General features: G+C 43.9%; 5 protein-coding genes across 5 annotated transcripts; all 5 read left to right on the top strand.

Moving 5' to 3' along the window:
• Positions 1 to 274: 274 nt before the first annotated feature.
• Positions 275 to 16,707, top strand: LOC111844423 (uncharacterized). The gene is made up of 2 exons (XM_072703068.1): positions 275 to 668; positions 15,985 to 16,707. Exons 1-2 carry the CDS (start codon positions 286 to 288, stop codon positions 16,424 to 16,426), a joined length of 825 nt encoding a protein of 274 aa, XP_072559169.1. The 5' UTR covers positions 275 to 285; the 3' UTR covers positions 16,427 to 16,707.
• LOC140580986 (histone H3) lies at positions 1,416 to 2,094 on the top strand. The gene has a single exon (XM_072702724.1). It carries the CDS (start codon positions 1,537 to 1,539, stop codon positions 1,945 to 1,947), a length of 411 nt encoding a protein of 136 aa, XP_072558825.1. The 5' UTR covers positions 1,416 to 1,536; the 3' UTR covers positions 1,948 to 2,094.
• On the top strand, positions 9,678 to 10,380 carry LOC111844431 (histone H4). Its single transcript, XM_023812900.2, has one exon. It carries the CDS (start codon positions 9,685 to 9,687, stop codon positions 9,994 to 9,996), a length of 312 nt encoding a protein of 103 aa, XP_023668668.1. The 5' UTR covers positions 9,678 to 9,684; the 3' UTR covers positions 9,997 to 10,380.
• On the top strand, positions 10,837 to 11,957 carry LOC111844429 (histone H2B). The gene has a single exon (XM_072702725.1). It carries the CDS (start codon positions 10,924 to 10,926, stop codon positions 11,296 to 11,298), a length of 375 nt encoding a protein of 124 aa, XP_072558826.1. The 5' UTR covers positions 10,837 to 10,923; the 3' UTR covers positions 11,299 to 11,957.
• Positions 14,241 to 15,179, top strand: LOC140580985 (histone H1-like). Its single transcript, XM_072702723.1, has one exon. It carries the CDS (start codon positions 14,269 to 14,271, stop codon positions 14,890 to 14,892), a length of 624 nt encoding a protein of 207 aa, XP_072558824.1. The 5' UTR covers positions 14,241 to 14,268; the 3' UTR covers positions 14,893 to 15,179.
• Positions 16,708 to 16,760: the final 53 nt, after the last annotated feature.

Raw genomic sequence — 16,760 nt, 5'->3', positions numbered from 1 at the left:
GTTAATACATTTTGTGAATAAATAATAATGATCCTACAGTGTTTTTCATTATCGGATGAAAAATACTGCTTATAGAAAGTTCAATTGCATATTAAATTATTACTCTGAATTATGTTTTAACTTTACCGCGCTACCATTGAATGAGATTCTGAGAGGTTCAGTCCTTCAATGTCATTGGACAACGTCATATGAACGGGTGCAGCCAATGAAATTGCTGTATGTCGTATAAATGAAGAAGCCGAGAAGGAAAGTAACATTTGTTTGATATTTCGCTATAGTGACATAATGAGCGGAAGAGGTAAAACCGGTGGCAAAGCTCGGGCTAAGGCCAAGACTCGCTCTTCCAGGGCTGGCTTGCAGTTCCCTGTTGGCCGTGTCCACAGGCTGCTTCGCAAAGGTAACTACGCTGAGCGAGTTGGTGCTGGAGCTCCAGTCTATTTGGCTGCTGTGCTCGAGTATCTCACTGCTGAAATCCTGGAGTTGGCTGGTAACGCTGCCCGCGACAACAAGAAGACGCGCATCATTCCTCGTCACTTGCAGCTTGCCGTTCGTAACGACGAAGAGCTGAACAAACTGCTGGGTGGCGTGACTATCGCACAGGGCGGTGTGCTGCCCAACATCCAGGCTGTGCTGCTGCCCAAGAAGACTGAGAAGCCGGCTAAGACCAAGTAAACTGTCTTGGACTTGCATTGACCACCAAACGGCTCTTTTAAGAGCCACCAATTTTTTCGCAAAAGGGTGAAAATCTAGGTTGGTGAAGGCGTCAGTCGACCATGTTTTATGTTGCTCCTATAGTTTTCGATGTATTAAAAGCATGGTGTGGGTCCCTAAACATATGCAAGCTACCCTGGACTTGCATTGACCACCAAACGGCTCTTTTAAGAGCCACCCATGTCTTCCGCAAAAGGGCCGAAATGTTAGAATTGTGTGTGAGCCATCCCTTTTTTTCCAAAAGGTTGAACATCTTAAGTTGTCTAAGGCGTCAGTCGACCGTGCGCGTCCCTAAGGACTAAAATTACTCTTCAGAATTTCATAAGTCTGCGGTCTAACGTTGAATCCCCCCCCAAAAAAAACCAACACCACCAACCACGTGGACGCCGGTATTTCATTTTCCCCAGGTTATTTGTCTTTCTGTATGTTTTGTTTTGTGTGCATGTGGTGTAATGTTTAATGAACGGGGCCTTTCACTTCATCACGTATCATTCTGCCCCATACGTACAATTTCCAAACGCACATTTTGCTGATATGCGATTTACTAGCAGCCATAAGCTTCCATTTAGTGGATATATTTTTGTTGCCCCTGAATGTATGTACAAACTTTGTTGGACCGTACGTTCGTAATAAAGTCTGGGGGGCGTGTTTGACTTTGGGCGCCAAAGCTCCTCATCCAATAAGACGAGGAGCGAAGACATCAATGTACCAATAGAAGCATGGAATAACCTCAACCAATCAAAACGGCTCAGTATTGCTTTAAAAGTTCGCGTCGCAGTAAAGAAACTTACAGTTCTATTTCCGAAATAGAGTGAAGTCGTAAGCATGGCAAGAACCAAGCAGACTGCGCGTAAATCCACTGGCGGCAAAGCGCCCAGGAAGCAGCTGGCTACCAAAGCCGCACGTAAAAGTGCTCCGGCCACAGGCGGCGTCAAGAAGCCTCATCGCTACAGGCCCGGAACCGTGGCTCTGCGAGAGATCCGGCGTTACCAGAAGTCCACCGAGCTGCTGATCCGCAAGCTGCCCTTCCAGCGTCTGGTGAGGGAAATCGCTCAGGATTTCAAGACCGACCTGCGCTTCCAGAGTTCGGCTGTTATGGCGCTGCAGGAGGCAAGCGAGGCCTATCTGGTTGGTCTGTTTGAGGACACCAACCTGTGCGCCATTCATGCCAAGCGAGTCACCATCATGCCTAAAGATATTCAGCTGGCTCGCCGTATCCGTGGTGAACGTGCATAATCTGGTTTTACGTCTAAACAAAACCGAAACAAAGGCTCTTTTAAGAGCCACCTCAAACATCACAGAAGCGCTAGATTTTCCCTCTGCTTTATTTGGTTTCTTGTGTGTGATTATGAACAGATCTGCCCGTCCACTTAAGTGGCCTCTATAATGGAGCATATTTGGCCATCAGTTCATTTCAATATGCTGTGCTAAAAAAACTACTGGGGATTATCGCTGTCCGAAGCCGTCAGATAACTGGCGGCCGACATCTCACTTTCTCCAGATGTATCCCTAGCCATAATACGTCAGGAAGCATCCTCACTCTCGTTATAATTCAACTGCGCTTAATTTATTTGATTATCTTTAAATATTCACGTTTAGTCTCCCATTCTGCTGCTCAAGATTTTATCTGTTTGTGTACCATGCAGTTTTAAAATCTGCTGCACTATGTTTACTTTGCTTGCACCATGTGTACATTCTTTGTTGCTTGTCTGTTTGGTATTATTTGCATGTTTGCATGCATCAGAATTTCCCCCAGGTAATACAGTTAATCAAAACCTAAATTGGGTCTTTATTGAGGTTATTTGTTCCCATTGTGTATTCTTAAAACATAATTTCTGTATTTACATACCATCCGAGTATCGAGTGTGCATGCATAGTAATTAATTAGCGAATGAGGTTAGTCTTTCAGAGATTAATCTAGATGTACGTCCTGCATCCATGACGCATTCTTTCTCTATAGGACGAAAAGCTTTTCGCGCTTACGCGGTTTCGTATTGTGATTGTATGCTAAATTAGGAATGACAAAAATAGTAGAAAGCAACAGAAATTGGTTGTCTAAAACCTATCGCTCTATTTCGCTGTGCTTATTTCATATCGACACTGGTTGTCCTCGGCAATGTAACAAGATATTTGACAATCGAATTCGCTGTAGTGTCGATTACTTCGGCACGCTTCATTTTAGTTGCCCGTATGCTGAACGGCCAGGATGCCGCGGATCCTTCGCAACGGAAACTTACTTTCTATAGTACACTGGCCAGTCCATCGCCAGAAACATTAACAACGGATTTAAACAATAATGAAACAAAAAATCCGCGAGTTTCAATCCCAATGGCTATCCAGGTAAAGCAGGCTTCGGTACGTAGAAGCAAGCGGGTAAAGGCCAGACTTGAGGAAAATAGCGTACGGCGTGGAATGAGCCAAAAACAGAAACTTTCAAAATAGCACTCTTGCTAGTGAAGGGATGCTCAGCTTGGAATGCAACTAATAAATTTATAATCCAATGGCCTTTAACCCAATGAAGAAACTAGACATGGGAACCGATACTAGGGCAAGGGGGCTGCACACCAAGCAGTTGGAGGAAATCAGGAACTGACAGAGGGTGGTTATGGCAAGACGACCCCGCTCTAGCAAAACAGGAACTCATAAATTAGCCGATGCTTATATTAACCTTGCTTGACATAAAGGGGGGCACACGTACTCACTAACTAGAACAAAAGTCACTATATGTTGTAATCATGTAGATGGAAAAGTACAGAAGAAGGGGGGCCACACCCCAAAAGGCCTATAAAAGTCTAGAACCGACCCATGAGGGTCGAGCATCTTCCTGTACATGCTGAATGTATGTCGGGTGTTTGCTCCCAGATTGCAATCTGAGAGAGAATAAACTGGTAACTTGCAACTACTCCTCGACTGTGCGGTGAATCTCTTCTCATCAACGGACCCGGCGGAGTTCAGACTCCAACACTAGACACTGACCTTCCTGACCACTGCAGGTGCTATCAGTGTTAATCTGAATGACAGATATTCTTCTTGTCCAAAAATGTGTTTGATTTTTGCTTTTAAAAGGTGCTGCATTTACACTGAAAATAAAGTTCTGTAGTTATATATTTTGCTCTTATATTTTTAGATTTTTTCCCATATTTTACAACTTGGGACTCATTGTTTTAAAACATGCGAGTCCTTGGATTCATTGTCAGTAATTTCTAGATTAATCTCTAGTCTTTTTGTATGTTAGCAATGTTGATATATGTATATGTAATCTATGTGTCTATGCGTACTGATTCAGTTTCTAACTGAATCTAAGCAAAACCTTGATATTTCACCTACTATATGTCCCTCACTATACTTATGCCTAAATCACACAAACTGCTAACCTATTTCATTAATACAATTGGACTTCAAATAATAATAATCGCCAAACTACTCGCTCAAACCAACAACGCCACAAACACACCCAGCCCCACGCAAAGTGAATAAATCTGACATTCATGACTTGTAGTCAACATGGTGAATCCATGTGGAATGGACAGGGCTAAAGATCTGAGTGACTTTGACGAATGCCAAATTATTATGGCCAGAGGACTCTGCAAGACCTCCGACATGGCAAGGTTTGTGGGGTGCTTACCATCACTATGTGAAGTGTGTCCTGGGGCAGATAGGTGGTGTGGTCTTGGCTTCAGTTGGTACAATGTGTTTTCTAGTTCCATGGGGTAATAGTGGTTTGGGCACTGAATCCAGTGATCTGAGTTCAAAACTCAGAGGTTCCTATCTTGGGGCTTTGAGCTTTGGCAGAGGGATGGAGCTGGGAAAGATGTGCACTAGCTTAGGGTGATAAAGGGTAATGATGGAAACATACTCACAAGTGAGAAGAGTGTGTTGAGCAGATGGATGGAGTACTTTGAGTGGCTGATGAATGAAGAGAGAGAGTGAGATGGATGGAGTACTTTGAGTGGCTGATGAATGAAGAGAATGAGAGTGAGAGCAGTTTGGATGAGGTGGAGATGGTGAATCTGGAAGTGCAGAGGGTAAGCAGGAAGGAAGCAAGGACAGCAATGACAAGGATGAAGGGTGGAAAGGCTGAGGGCCAGATGAGATACCTGTGGAAGCATGGAGGTGTTTAGGTGAGATGGCGGTGGAAGTTTGTAACCAGTTTGTTCAACGCCATCTTGAAAAGTGAGAGAATGTCTGCAAGGTGGAGAAGAAGTACACTGGTAATGATTTTCAGGAATAAGGGAATTCTGCATGGCTGGAGTCGTCGTTGAAGGTGGGAGAGACACTACAGATGTAATGTTTGCTCTGAGGGTGTTGATAGAGAAGTTTAGAGGACTGAAGGAGTCAAAGCCAGAGAGGCGAGATTGTGTTGGTTTGGACACGTACAGAAGAGAGATACTGGTTATGTGGAGCGAAGGATGCTGAGGATAGAGCTGCCAGGCAAGAGGAAGAGAGGAAGGCTAAGGGAGGTTTATAGATCTGGTGAGAGAGGACATGCAGGTGGCAGGTGTGAAAGAGGAAGATATAGAGGACAGGAAGAAATGTAAACAGATTATCCACTGTGGCAACCCCTAACAGGATCAGCCAAAAGAAGAAGAAATATTTTACTGACAAACAGGCATTTGATAATAAATCTATTAACTATAATAATAAATCAGATGGTCTGCAGGGTTTCATCCAATGTTTTTCTTTTAACTTTAGCAAATATACCATATTCATATGGAAGCACCACATATCACAGGAACACTGCACCGAATCAGAACAGTCCAAAGACCATAAAAGGTGTAACCTCACTGCTTAATGCACCCTGAGCAAGATGCTGTTTACTGACCTGTATTATGTAATGAGAACAAAGTTAATAGTTATTTTGAGCTTCAAACAAAAATGTGATTATTATTATTATTACCTGTGGTGGACTGGCGGCCTGCCTAGGGTGTACCCCGCCTCTCGCCCGAAGATGCTGGGATCCAGCTTCCCCGCGACCCAGATGGATTAAGCGGTATAGATAATGGGTGGGTGGATGGATGGATTATTATTACTATTATTTTATTATTATTATTATTATTTACAGTGATTGATGCCCCTTTGGCTCTGCCTGAGAATTTCCCTAAGGGCAGCACGGTTGTGTGGGTCTTGCAGTTTCCTCCTTCTGAGTTGGGCCTTACACAGGGCTGACAGCTCTTTGGGGACAGTGGTGACCAGTGGAGGGCTAATTGTCTACCAACGAAGACGACTCTTGCGAAGGTCTCAGGACCTGGCCAGACTAGTGCAGCAGTGGACATGGAGTGCAAAGTTGACAAAGCACAAGACACCACTAAAGTATGCATCGCTCTGCTATCTCTATGCTGGTGACTGTATGGAGCCTGATGGGGCACGATATGTTTCCAGTATCCTGGTGGATGACAGGGAAGTCTCAGGATAGTGGAGATGCATGATTGAGGGAGATTCCAACCTAACAAATCCAGGACACCTCTCTGCCAGCCAGGCTACAGGGACTGGGATTCTTGTCCTTGACTGTCTCAAGTAATATTTTCACACTGCTGCAGGGAAAGTATCCTTCGAGAATGCTGTGCTCCAGTGAGGCAAAATCAATTAAGCCTGTGTTTATGCTGTTTTATAAGCAAAACTTAACTAAAGAAACATACATTTTAAGGGTGTGTTTGACATGTAAACACAATATGTCAGCATTAAAAAATCTTTAACAGGTAACATGCAAACCAATATATGACGCTATTAGCTAAAAATATATTACCACCTTTTACAATGAGCTGTAAAAAACATTTAAATGAAGTTCTAAATCTTCTGTGGTTTTGTAAACCTATTCATATGCCTGCATGAGTTTCTTTATGTCTTTAACCAGTCTCCATGCTTCTGATTCTGGAAGGTGCAGAAGGAACTGTCCTAGGTACTTATTAAAGGCTGTAGACATGTTTGGGGTTGGCTGAAATTCTTCTTGTGGTTTGGTTAGTGTCTGGAGAATAGCAGCGTCGAAAGGGTCAATGTTGTCCTGCTTTCTCTGCTTTTTTGGTATGGTGGTGTTGAAGATCGGCTACATTCAGAAGGACTTGGTGCAGGGAGCTCAGCTGTAGTTGTAGGTGAAGACAAAGGCACAAATGTCCCGCTTGGTCCAGTAATTCCCTGGTCGTTTGTCTCGATAGTAATGGTATTCAGGTCAGCCATGATGTCCAGCAACTTCGGGGGAATCCCGCCAAGCTCAGGATGTTCTACAGGGCAGATCAATCAACAAACCCCGTCGAAACCCTGCAAATATTCACATTTGTACTTTTTTTTTTCTCCCTTTGTCCTGTCCTGCAGCTTTAGCAAGCAGAATCATGGTCTGAATGTACCTGTGCCAAACATGTTTGCTTTATTATGAGGGGATCTATAAACTCTGTATGGGCCCCTCATGTTGATCGATTTCTTTTTATTTTGTTTATTTATTTCATTTTTAGCATTTTTAGCAGATTAGGAGGGGGAAGAAAAATAAATAAAAGAAAAGAACAAAAAAAAAAAACCCAATATGAGTAATCTCCAATTGCTGCATCTGTAAAGGAGAGGGAAGAAGAAAAAAAACAGTAAAAGATCAGAATCTGAAAGAAGTGCAGAAATGGATAAATTCATGAACACAAACAAAAATAAAAAATAAAGAAAGTAACACAGCTATACAAACATGAAAAATTGTTGTGTGTGCTTGGAGAGGTGCGTGCAAATGTATGTACATGCGTGCTCAGTTGTGTAGGCGAGATGTGCGGGCTTGTGTGCGTATGTTGTGTGCGTACATTTTATGCGTGTGTTGTGTGCGTACATTGTATGCATGTGTTTTCAACATGGAACATACTAAATAGCGAGGGTGGGAGGCCGCAACCACACCCCACAAGAGCCAGAGGTCGGGGGAGACAGGCCCAGGATGTCCACAGCTCCCGAAGAGTACGGAAGAGCCAGGGCCCCACGTCCCAATGACAGCCACGCTCCCACCCCAGCCAGGGGAGGAGGGAGGTCCCAGACACAGCCCCCGCAGCCAAAAGGGCATGAGCCCCAGAGAACCAGAGGCAACAGGCATCGGGCGGCCGCTGCCTTACGAGCCAAGGCCAGGGCCCCTAGGACCCCAGGCGGTAGAGAGCCCTGCCCACGCCGGAGAGGCCCGAGCTGCCCCCCGGGCCACCACCCCAAGGAAAGGGGCCAGCAACCATGGCAGCCACAGCCCCCCAGTCCCAGGAGACCAACCGTGCCCAGGATGGAGCTGTTAGCCCCGTACCCAGGCCCACACTGACCACACAGACACCCCGCAGACACACCTCTCAGCCATGCACACAGACCATACACACAGACCATACACACATCCCCACAACATACACAGACACCCACCCACACACAGAGACAAAAAGATATAAGCCCATCCACTCCGGACTGCCCTCCGATGTGTGGGAGAACGGACGTGACTCCCAGCGCCAGCCGCGACCTCAGGGCGCCGCCAGCCGAGCGACCACCCAAGCACCTCCCCCCCGCCATCTCCAGCAGGAAGCCCCCGGGCACCAGAGCCCCCGACCCCTTACCCAGGCCCACACCGAAGAGGCCAACCACCCATCCCAGGGCCAGCCCCTGCCACCACCAGCACTCCAGACCCCACACCCCATGACCACCAGGCAGCACCCGCCCAAGCCCCCACCCACCACCACCAGCCAGGGCAGACACCCAGACATCACAAGATGGCAGCCACAGCCCCCCAGTCCCAAGAAGCCACTAGACGGCCATAGCTCAAGGGCCCAACCCCACCACCCGCCAGGACCACGAGGAGATGAGACCACAGCCGACCACCCCCCCTATATAATGGAATTGGTCAGTGTGTACCAGAGAGAATCCAATTCACCTAGTTGATTTTTTCGGAAGGGAGTAGATCTAAAAGTAAATTTCTATACTGAGTAATACATAAATTGTTTTTTGATTTCCAGTTCATGAAGATAGTTGTCTTTGCAATGCCTAAGGCAGTAAGGATTATGTGTGCCTTATTTCCTTCCATATCTAATTTATTTGCATGACCTAAAATGCACAATGTGGGTGAGGTTGGGATACGACAATTAAACCATATTGATAGATCTTCACATGTCCTCTGCCAGAACTTCTGCACTGATGTGCAGGTCCATATGGCATGCATGTAGTTCTTCACAAAGTTACCTGAGCAATGGGTGCATAAGTCTGAGTGTATAAGGCCCATTTGGAACATCCTTTGTCCTGTAAATGTGATTATTTTTAAGGCTAGTCGAATATTTACTTGCTGAATATTGCAATTTGAAACCCTGCCAATCAGCTGTATTTTTAGATAGTATATTTAAAGTTACTTCATCTGCAGCATTAGCTAAATGTCATCATGCATTGTTATGCAATACATACATATACATACATATATATATATATATAAAAAAACACGTTTCTTTGTGAGGTGAGCAGGCCTCAACAATTTGGAAACAAAAAGAAGAGATAGAAGGTTGTATCAGATTTTGAAAAGCAAAGAAAGAAGTGGACATGACCTAGGTCAGGTGTGTTACACGCTCCTTGGTGTTGGGAACGTCTTAACATTCTACATAGCCTTGAAATGGACCGATAATTTACAACTAGATCTACTTCCTGCAGAACTTTGTAGCTCATTTTATGGATAAAATTTCCTAATCTCCACATGTCTTTCATATTCCAGCTGTTTCTTCAGAAGCAGAAAATCTTTAAAAGACCAGAATCATGTACTCCATGATTTTCTAAAAAAATACAACTTGTAGATCCAAAAGTGTAGTAATAATAATAACAATAGTTTTGAAAGCAAACAGACAAGTTGAAACAAGGCAAAATCCACTAAGTATACAGAGATACGGAACCGTCTGCTGACCAATCGACCTGAAGTTGCTCCATGGTTTCAATCAGGTAGTGCTTACTTGTATAAGAAAGTGGATAACAGCAACTTAATTTACTTTCGTTTTAAACGCATAAGTAACAATGTCTGGTCGAGGAAAGGGAGGTAAGGGGCTTGGGAAGGGTGGCGCTAAGCGTCATCGTAAAGTCCTTCGCGACAACATCCAGGGTATTACCAAACCAGCTATTCGTCGTCTTGCCCGCCGAGGCGGTGTCAAGCGTATTTCTGGTTTGATCTATGAAGAAACCCGTGGTGTGCTGAAGGTGTTCCTGGAGAACGTCATTCGTGACGCCGTTACCTACACCGAGCACGCCAAGAGGAAGACAGTCACCGCCATGGATGTTGTGTACGCTCTCAAGCGCCAGGGCCGCACTCTGTACGGCTTCGGCGGCTAAGCGTGAAAGATACAGCAACGAAATCTAAAGACCCAAAGGCTCTTTTCAGAGCCACACACTCTGTCCTAAAAGGCAAATCAAGTATTACGTGCTATGATCACTGGGTGTTTCGCTTCAGGGCGAACTTTGCACAATGGTGTGGGAATCGACTAGCGATTTTACACTAAGTGGATTTCTGTCCCCACCCTCGAATAAACCGCTTGAATCTGTAGCTATTTATTAATTGCAATGTAGCTATCGTATTGAATATAACACATGAAACGCAGGAGAAGGCGAGCTCGGGAACTTTATTTTGAAGACTTTCCATTAAAGTCGTGTTCTGCCGGCTCAGGTCACAATTTCTGTGCAGGTTATGGTTCTATTAGGCTGATTAACATCCATGGAAGTGTGGCCGTGAATCGTTCGAACAGCTACACTGACAGAACAATATAGTGTCGTAGACTGTGCTGAAATGCTTCTACTAAACAGCGTATGCTTCAGTTTTTTGGTAAATGAGACGTGGTCGTTGTGTACCTGCAGAGAAGTTGATTTGCGTTGATTTCGGCAGAAATCTTGGAGGAACCGAAATATGTTTAATGAGGCCAACAATTTGGGAGAAACACATCTGATTGTTATTTCTGTGGTGGTGGTTAGATGTGCACTAAAGTCTGGCTACCTTAAAATGGCTAAATAAGGCAATACAATAAAATGCATTAAAATACTATTTTACTTTTTGAATTCCTGAGTGCAAAATGGCTGTGTGTAAGAAAAAGGACTTCGTCATAGGAGCAGAACTTAGCCATTAGAATTTGAATGTCATCTGGCGGTCTTTAACTGTCCAATGAAAAGGCTTTCAGAGGTTTCCTTCCTGATTTGCATACGACCATTATATAAGGCGGTCGAGTTATCCAGTACTACATTGCTTGTGTTTAGCAGCAAATAGGAAACATGCCTGAGCCAGCGAAGTCAGCGCCCAAGAAGGGTTCGAAGAAGGCAGTGACGAAGACTGCCGGAAAGGGGGGAAAGAAGCGCAAGAGATCCAGGAAGGAGAGCTACGCTATTTACGTGTACAAGGTTCTGAAGCAGGTTCATCCGGACACGGGTATTTCTTCCAAGGCTATGGGTATCATGAATTCTTTCGTCAATGATATCTTTGAGCGTATCGCTGGTGAGGCGTCCCGCCTGGCTCACTACAACAAGCGCTCCACCATCACTTCTAGGGAGATCCAGACAGCCGTGCGCCTTCTGCTTCCTGGCGAGCTGGCCAAGCACGCCGTGTCTGAGGGGACCAAGGCGGTCACCAAGTACACCAGCTCCAAGTAAAGCTTCTGCCGCTTTGCAAAAGGAAACCAAAGGCTCTTTTAAGAGCCACCTATAAAGTCTGAAGAGAGCAAACGCCCTTGTGAAGCTTTTCGCGCTTACGGGGTTTCGTATTGAGGTTATATGCTGAACTAGAAATTACTAAAATTAGGACACTGTTCGCTTGAAGGTTTCTTAGTTGTTTGAAGGATTAGTATAGTATTGTTACTGTAACGTGTTCATGTGAAATTCTGGAAGAGGAAAGATTTTAAAGGCTCAACTAGCTTATTAGCAATTAGGGTTATATTATTGTGCACTTCATTTCACTGCTCTTTTTGTTTTGCAACTAGTCATACACATTTCCAAATCCTGGGAGCAGTGCCTGGGGCAGTATGTTACTGAGTGGTACCTCACTATTCAGGGATTAGAACCAGCAGCCTTTTTGATCATGAGTATGCTTCCCTAACCATTGGGCCAGTACTGCACTGCCCTAACACATTGATGTTCCCTCTTTTTAAGGAGCGATGCATAAAGGCCGACACTTCACTACTTTGGATGCACTTTTGGTTTTGTATGTGGGGAATTGACAGATTCTGTCGCCAGGGGGCTCGGCTGCGAATTGCTGCGGTTGGTTCATATATATATATCTGTCATGGCAGAAAGTGGACAGTACAAAAATAGAGCCGCAAAAATAAAAACAATAGAATAAAAGCTGTGTGGATATATAAATATATGTACAACACTGTGGAATTACACTCAGAAATATTTAGTTTCCCAAATAAAAAAATATTGATCATGATTTACTTTTATATATTTGTTTTCACTCAGAATCAAAATTGCAACTTACTATAATGCTTTTTGACCAATTTATTTCTTTATTGTTTTACATTGCATATTGCCTTTATTGAGGTTTAACAAACATACCAAAACTGCAGTCCAATATTAAAACTTAATATTCATAGATAGCATCAATACAGTTACTAATACAATAAGTGAGCATTGGAGATCAGTCATTTGTTGTAGTGCAGGATGAGAGGTATGATCTGGCCTTTATCCTTATCCATTTGATGTTAATGGAAATTAACGATTGTGTGTGTAGAGGGATGTGAAGAGGATGATTCAGGAGAGGGGGAGAGGAAAATGTGAGAAGTCTGGAGGGAGGCCACAGTACCGGTGGTCTTACTTTAAATATGACCATCAATGCAATTTTTCTCAATTACTATGGCACACTTCATGACACATACTCAACATTCTCATGATTATTAGAGCATTTCTCAAAACAGGTTTTGCGTATAGTATTACAGTGTGGTTAAGCTGTAAATGGCTGCAACTCACCCAAAGCAATAAACTCCTGTCTGAAAAGCAAACGATTCTATAAATGAAGTTTTCATTGCCATTAAAATGAGAAGTACCTTCAGCATCATGTTAACCACGAGAGTCAAAATGCTAAGATATATAGTCAGCATGTCAGTGTATGTATGTGGCTGAGCCCCGCAATTCTAAATGAAAGTTGTTTCCCATTTTGTCATTCTCACTGACTGATTTTTCCTAGCAAACTAATTTTTATTATCATAGACACCGGTTTCACCAGTGCAAAGCTCTACCTTACAGTATGTAAAGTTCACTGCCAAGAGAAAGCACTCCACGTGCATTTTTCAGATCTCAAGACACAGTACAATAAATAGTGAATAGAAAAGCACTGCAAAATGGCAATACGAGAACAAAATGGCAAGAAAATCATGTACTGTGGGAACCAAAAATACAACAATGCCACATCACTGCGAATTTTTGGATTTATTTTTGAATTTCCTTCTGAAAGTTTGGTGAACTGCTTGGTGTGTGATGGCTTACATTATGATCAGTTACATGTATAGTTTTGCGTGTGTAATTGTTACAATGGGAATCTACATTATCCATTTTGACCAACAAAACTAAAGGAAATGAAAATGATCTCATTTGAAGACAATGGTACAAGACCACGTGAATTTGTGTACTGAAACATCTGGAGATTTGTGTGAAGCAATGAACAATTATGTTCAACTGTCCACACGTGATACCATTACACTTGTTTTAGTTGCCATTTGAAAAATGAGGGAGAACCAAGAAAACCTGATACAGCTTAAAAGGGGCCATATTTTGGGAGATATACATTTATTATTTTTATTCTTATCAATAAGAATGATAATAATAAAATAGAACGAATACCCAGGTAAGGCGAAAATGGTTTTGAGTTGTACATTGTGGCTAAATAATTGGTATTATTGTGATTGTAGGCGAAATCAGAATTAAGCATACATTATATCATACGTTGCTAGCTGAGATAAGAGAAGAAAGTGTGTAATCACTTTATTCCACTTTTTACATGTTGCATATCGTTCGGTTTATGGCATTATCCATTATGAGGGTAATGTATAAAGGAGACAGAATCTCTTTTGAAATGAGTAGCGCGGGTACTTAGATGAGGTCTCAAGTGTGCTTTAATGAACTCGAGGTTGATCCGTTTTAAAAATTGGGGGATGCCGTAACGGGAACACTACCACGTTATATAAATGTAAAGGGTCTCGCTGTAAACTGCTACCCCGTATTCGGTCTGTAGCTGTAATGTTTTAATGTGTTATTTCCCCTAAAATCAAGGCAAAAGCCGTGAACGTTAGCCGATCCTCAGGATGGAGCAAAGTTTTTGAGGAATTCAAGTAATATCCAGTGTGATCTCTGGAAAAACACAACTTACTTTCAAACAGACGGATCTTATATTAAGGCCACATTTGTTAGTAAACACTAATACAGCTCATCGGCTGATTTTAACGCAGTTTTGCGCGAGGAGAAAACACAAGTGAAAGCGACGTCGCGCGCTCTGCACAGACAGCGGCGTGGAGGTTGAGTCTACATGGTTCTCATGGCGAGTTTAAGGAGGACCCACCGTGACGCACCAGTACGAACAGACCAGCTTCGCTGACTGTGTGACACATCCCAAAGTGAAGAGTTAATAGGAAAATGGCAGAAGTTGCTCCGGCTCCCGCCGCCGCTCCGGCCAAGGCACCCAAGAAGAAAGCGGCACCTAAGCGTAAGAAATCAGGTCCCAGTGTCGGGGAGCTGATTGTGAAGGCTGTGTCCGCCTCCAAAGAAAGGAGCGGCGTGTCTCTTGCCGCTCTGAAGAAGGCTCTGGCAGCCGGTGGCTACGACGTGGAGAGGAACAACTCCCGGCTAAAGCTAGCGATTAAGGCTCTGGTGACCAAAGGGACTCTGGTTCAGACCAAGGGAACCGGCGCCTCTGGCTCCTTCAAGCTGAACAAGAAGCAGAGCGAAACCGTCAAGAAGCCCGCGAAGAAAGCCGCTCCTAAGGCCAAGAAGCCAGCAGCAAAGAAACCGGCAGCGGCGAAGAAGCCCAAGAAGGCGGCGGCCTCCCCAGCGAAGAAGCCGGCGGCCACAAAAAAGTCTCCCAAGAAGGCAAAGAAGCCGGCCGTAGCCAAGAAGGCGACCAAGAGTCCCAAGAAGGCGAAAAAGCCGGCGGCAGCAAAGAAGGCCACCAAGAGCCCAAGGAAAGCAAAGGCAGCCAAGCCTAAAGTCGCCAAACCCAAGGCTACCAAAGCCAGAAAAGCCGCTCCCAAGAAGAAGTGAAGGAACAGGCGCTGACTTCCAGACCTTGGAGAACAAAGGCTCTTTTAAGAGCCACCCACTGATCTCAGAAACAGAGCGTTGTCTTCTTTAAATTATACTTCACCTAAACAAGACTTTTCTATTTGTATCGTGTGTGTGGTCTGACGAATACAAAGCTATGTTTCACACGACAGTAAACTTACAGGTGTTCACGAAGTTACCCAATGTAAGACAAAGCATTTCGAAGTTCTATACTGAAACAGGAGGGCACATTTAAACGAACAATTACATTACATTAAAAAACTAAAGCCAAACAAATAGTTCACTGAATACAAGTTACATTGTAGAGAGTGTGTGACTGACTTTGTTTATTGAATATGTGCAGCAAACAATGTTTTAGCCCTGATTTAAATGAACTAACCGCTTTAGCGGACCTGAGGCTTTCGTGAAGCTTGTTCCATGGACGGGGAGGACAGAAACTGAACGTTGCTTCGTCTTGTTTGGTCTCGGTTCTCGGATCACTGAGTAAACCTTTGCCAGGTGACCTCAGGCGTGTGGGTGCCTCATCATGTTCAAGTATATCAGAAATGTATTTAGGTCCGAGGCAATTTTGTTCTCTACGCAAATCAGTATTTCAAAATCATTCCTATACTGCACAAGTAGTCAGTCTGATTATGTTTTTTTTTTTTTTACCACGAAATACATGCTATTCTAAAAGCTATTATGTGTCTTATTTAGACAAAAATCCTTTAATTATTGTTGTGTTTCTAAGTTGGTAGTAGGCTGATTCTGTAATTGTCCTCATGCAGCTCTTGATAGTCTATAACTACACCAAGAATTCTGGCTTGATTAGTAGGTTTTAGTGCCTTTCTTCTAACGACACCGTTAATACATTTTGTGAATAAATAATAATGATCGTATAGTTTTTTCATTATCGAACGAAAAATACTGCTTATAGAAAATTCAATTGCATAGTAAATTATTACTCTGATTTATGTTTTAATTTTACCGCGCTACCATTGAATGAGGTTCTGAGAGGTTCAGTCCTTCAATTTCATTGGACAACGTCGTATGAACGGGTGCAGCCAATGAAATTGCTGTATGTCTTATAAGTGAAGAAGCCGAGAAGGAAAGTAACATTTGCTTGATATCTCACAACGGTGATATAATGAGTGGAAGAGGTAAAACTGGTGGTAAAGCTCGGGCTAAGGCCAAGACTCGTTCTTCCAGGGCTGGCTTGCAGTTCCCTGTTGGCCGTGTCCACAGGCTGCTCCGCAAAGGTAACTACGCTGAGCGAGTAGGTGCTGGGGCTCCGGTCTACTTGGCTGCTGTGCTCGAGTATCTCACTGCTGAAATCCTGGAGTTGGCTGGTAACGCTGCCCGCGACAACAAGAAGACTCGCATCATTCCTCGTCACTTGCAGCTTGCCGTTCGTAACGACGAAGAGCTGAACAAACTGCTGGGCGGCGTGACTATCGCACAGGGCGGTGTGCTGCCCAACATCCAGGCTGTGCTGCTGCCCAAGAAGACTGAGAAGCCGGCTAAGACCAAGTAAACTGTCTTGGACTTGCATTGACCACCAAACGGCTCTTTTAAGAGCCACCAATTTTTTCGCAAAAGGGTGAAAATCTTAGGTTGGTGAAGGCGTCAGTCGACCATGTTTTATGTTGCTCCTATAGTTTTCGATGTATTAAAAGCATGGTGTGGGTCCCTAAACATATGCAAGCTACCCTGGTCAGAATTTCTCAGAAGGTTTGTGTCGCGAAGTCTGGGCTAATGTGGAACCCCTTCCCCCGAAAAAAAAAAACACACACACGCTATTGGAATAGTTTTTTTTTTTTTTTTTGGGGTCCTTCCCCCAAAAATACCAACCCTAGTTTGGAATCCTT

This window comes from Paramormyrops kingsleyae, chromosome 19 (genome assembly GCF_048594095.1).
Source record: "Paramormyrops kingsleyae isolate MSU_618 chromosome 19, PKINGS_0.4, whole genome shotgun sequence".
In the NCBI taxonomy this organism is placed as follows: Eukaryota; Metazoa; Chordata; class Actinopteri; order Osteoglossiformes; family Mormyridae; genus Paramormyrops; species Paramormyrops kingsleyae.
This window is presented reverse-complemented; position numbering and strand designations above follow the sequence as displayed.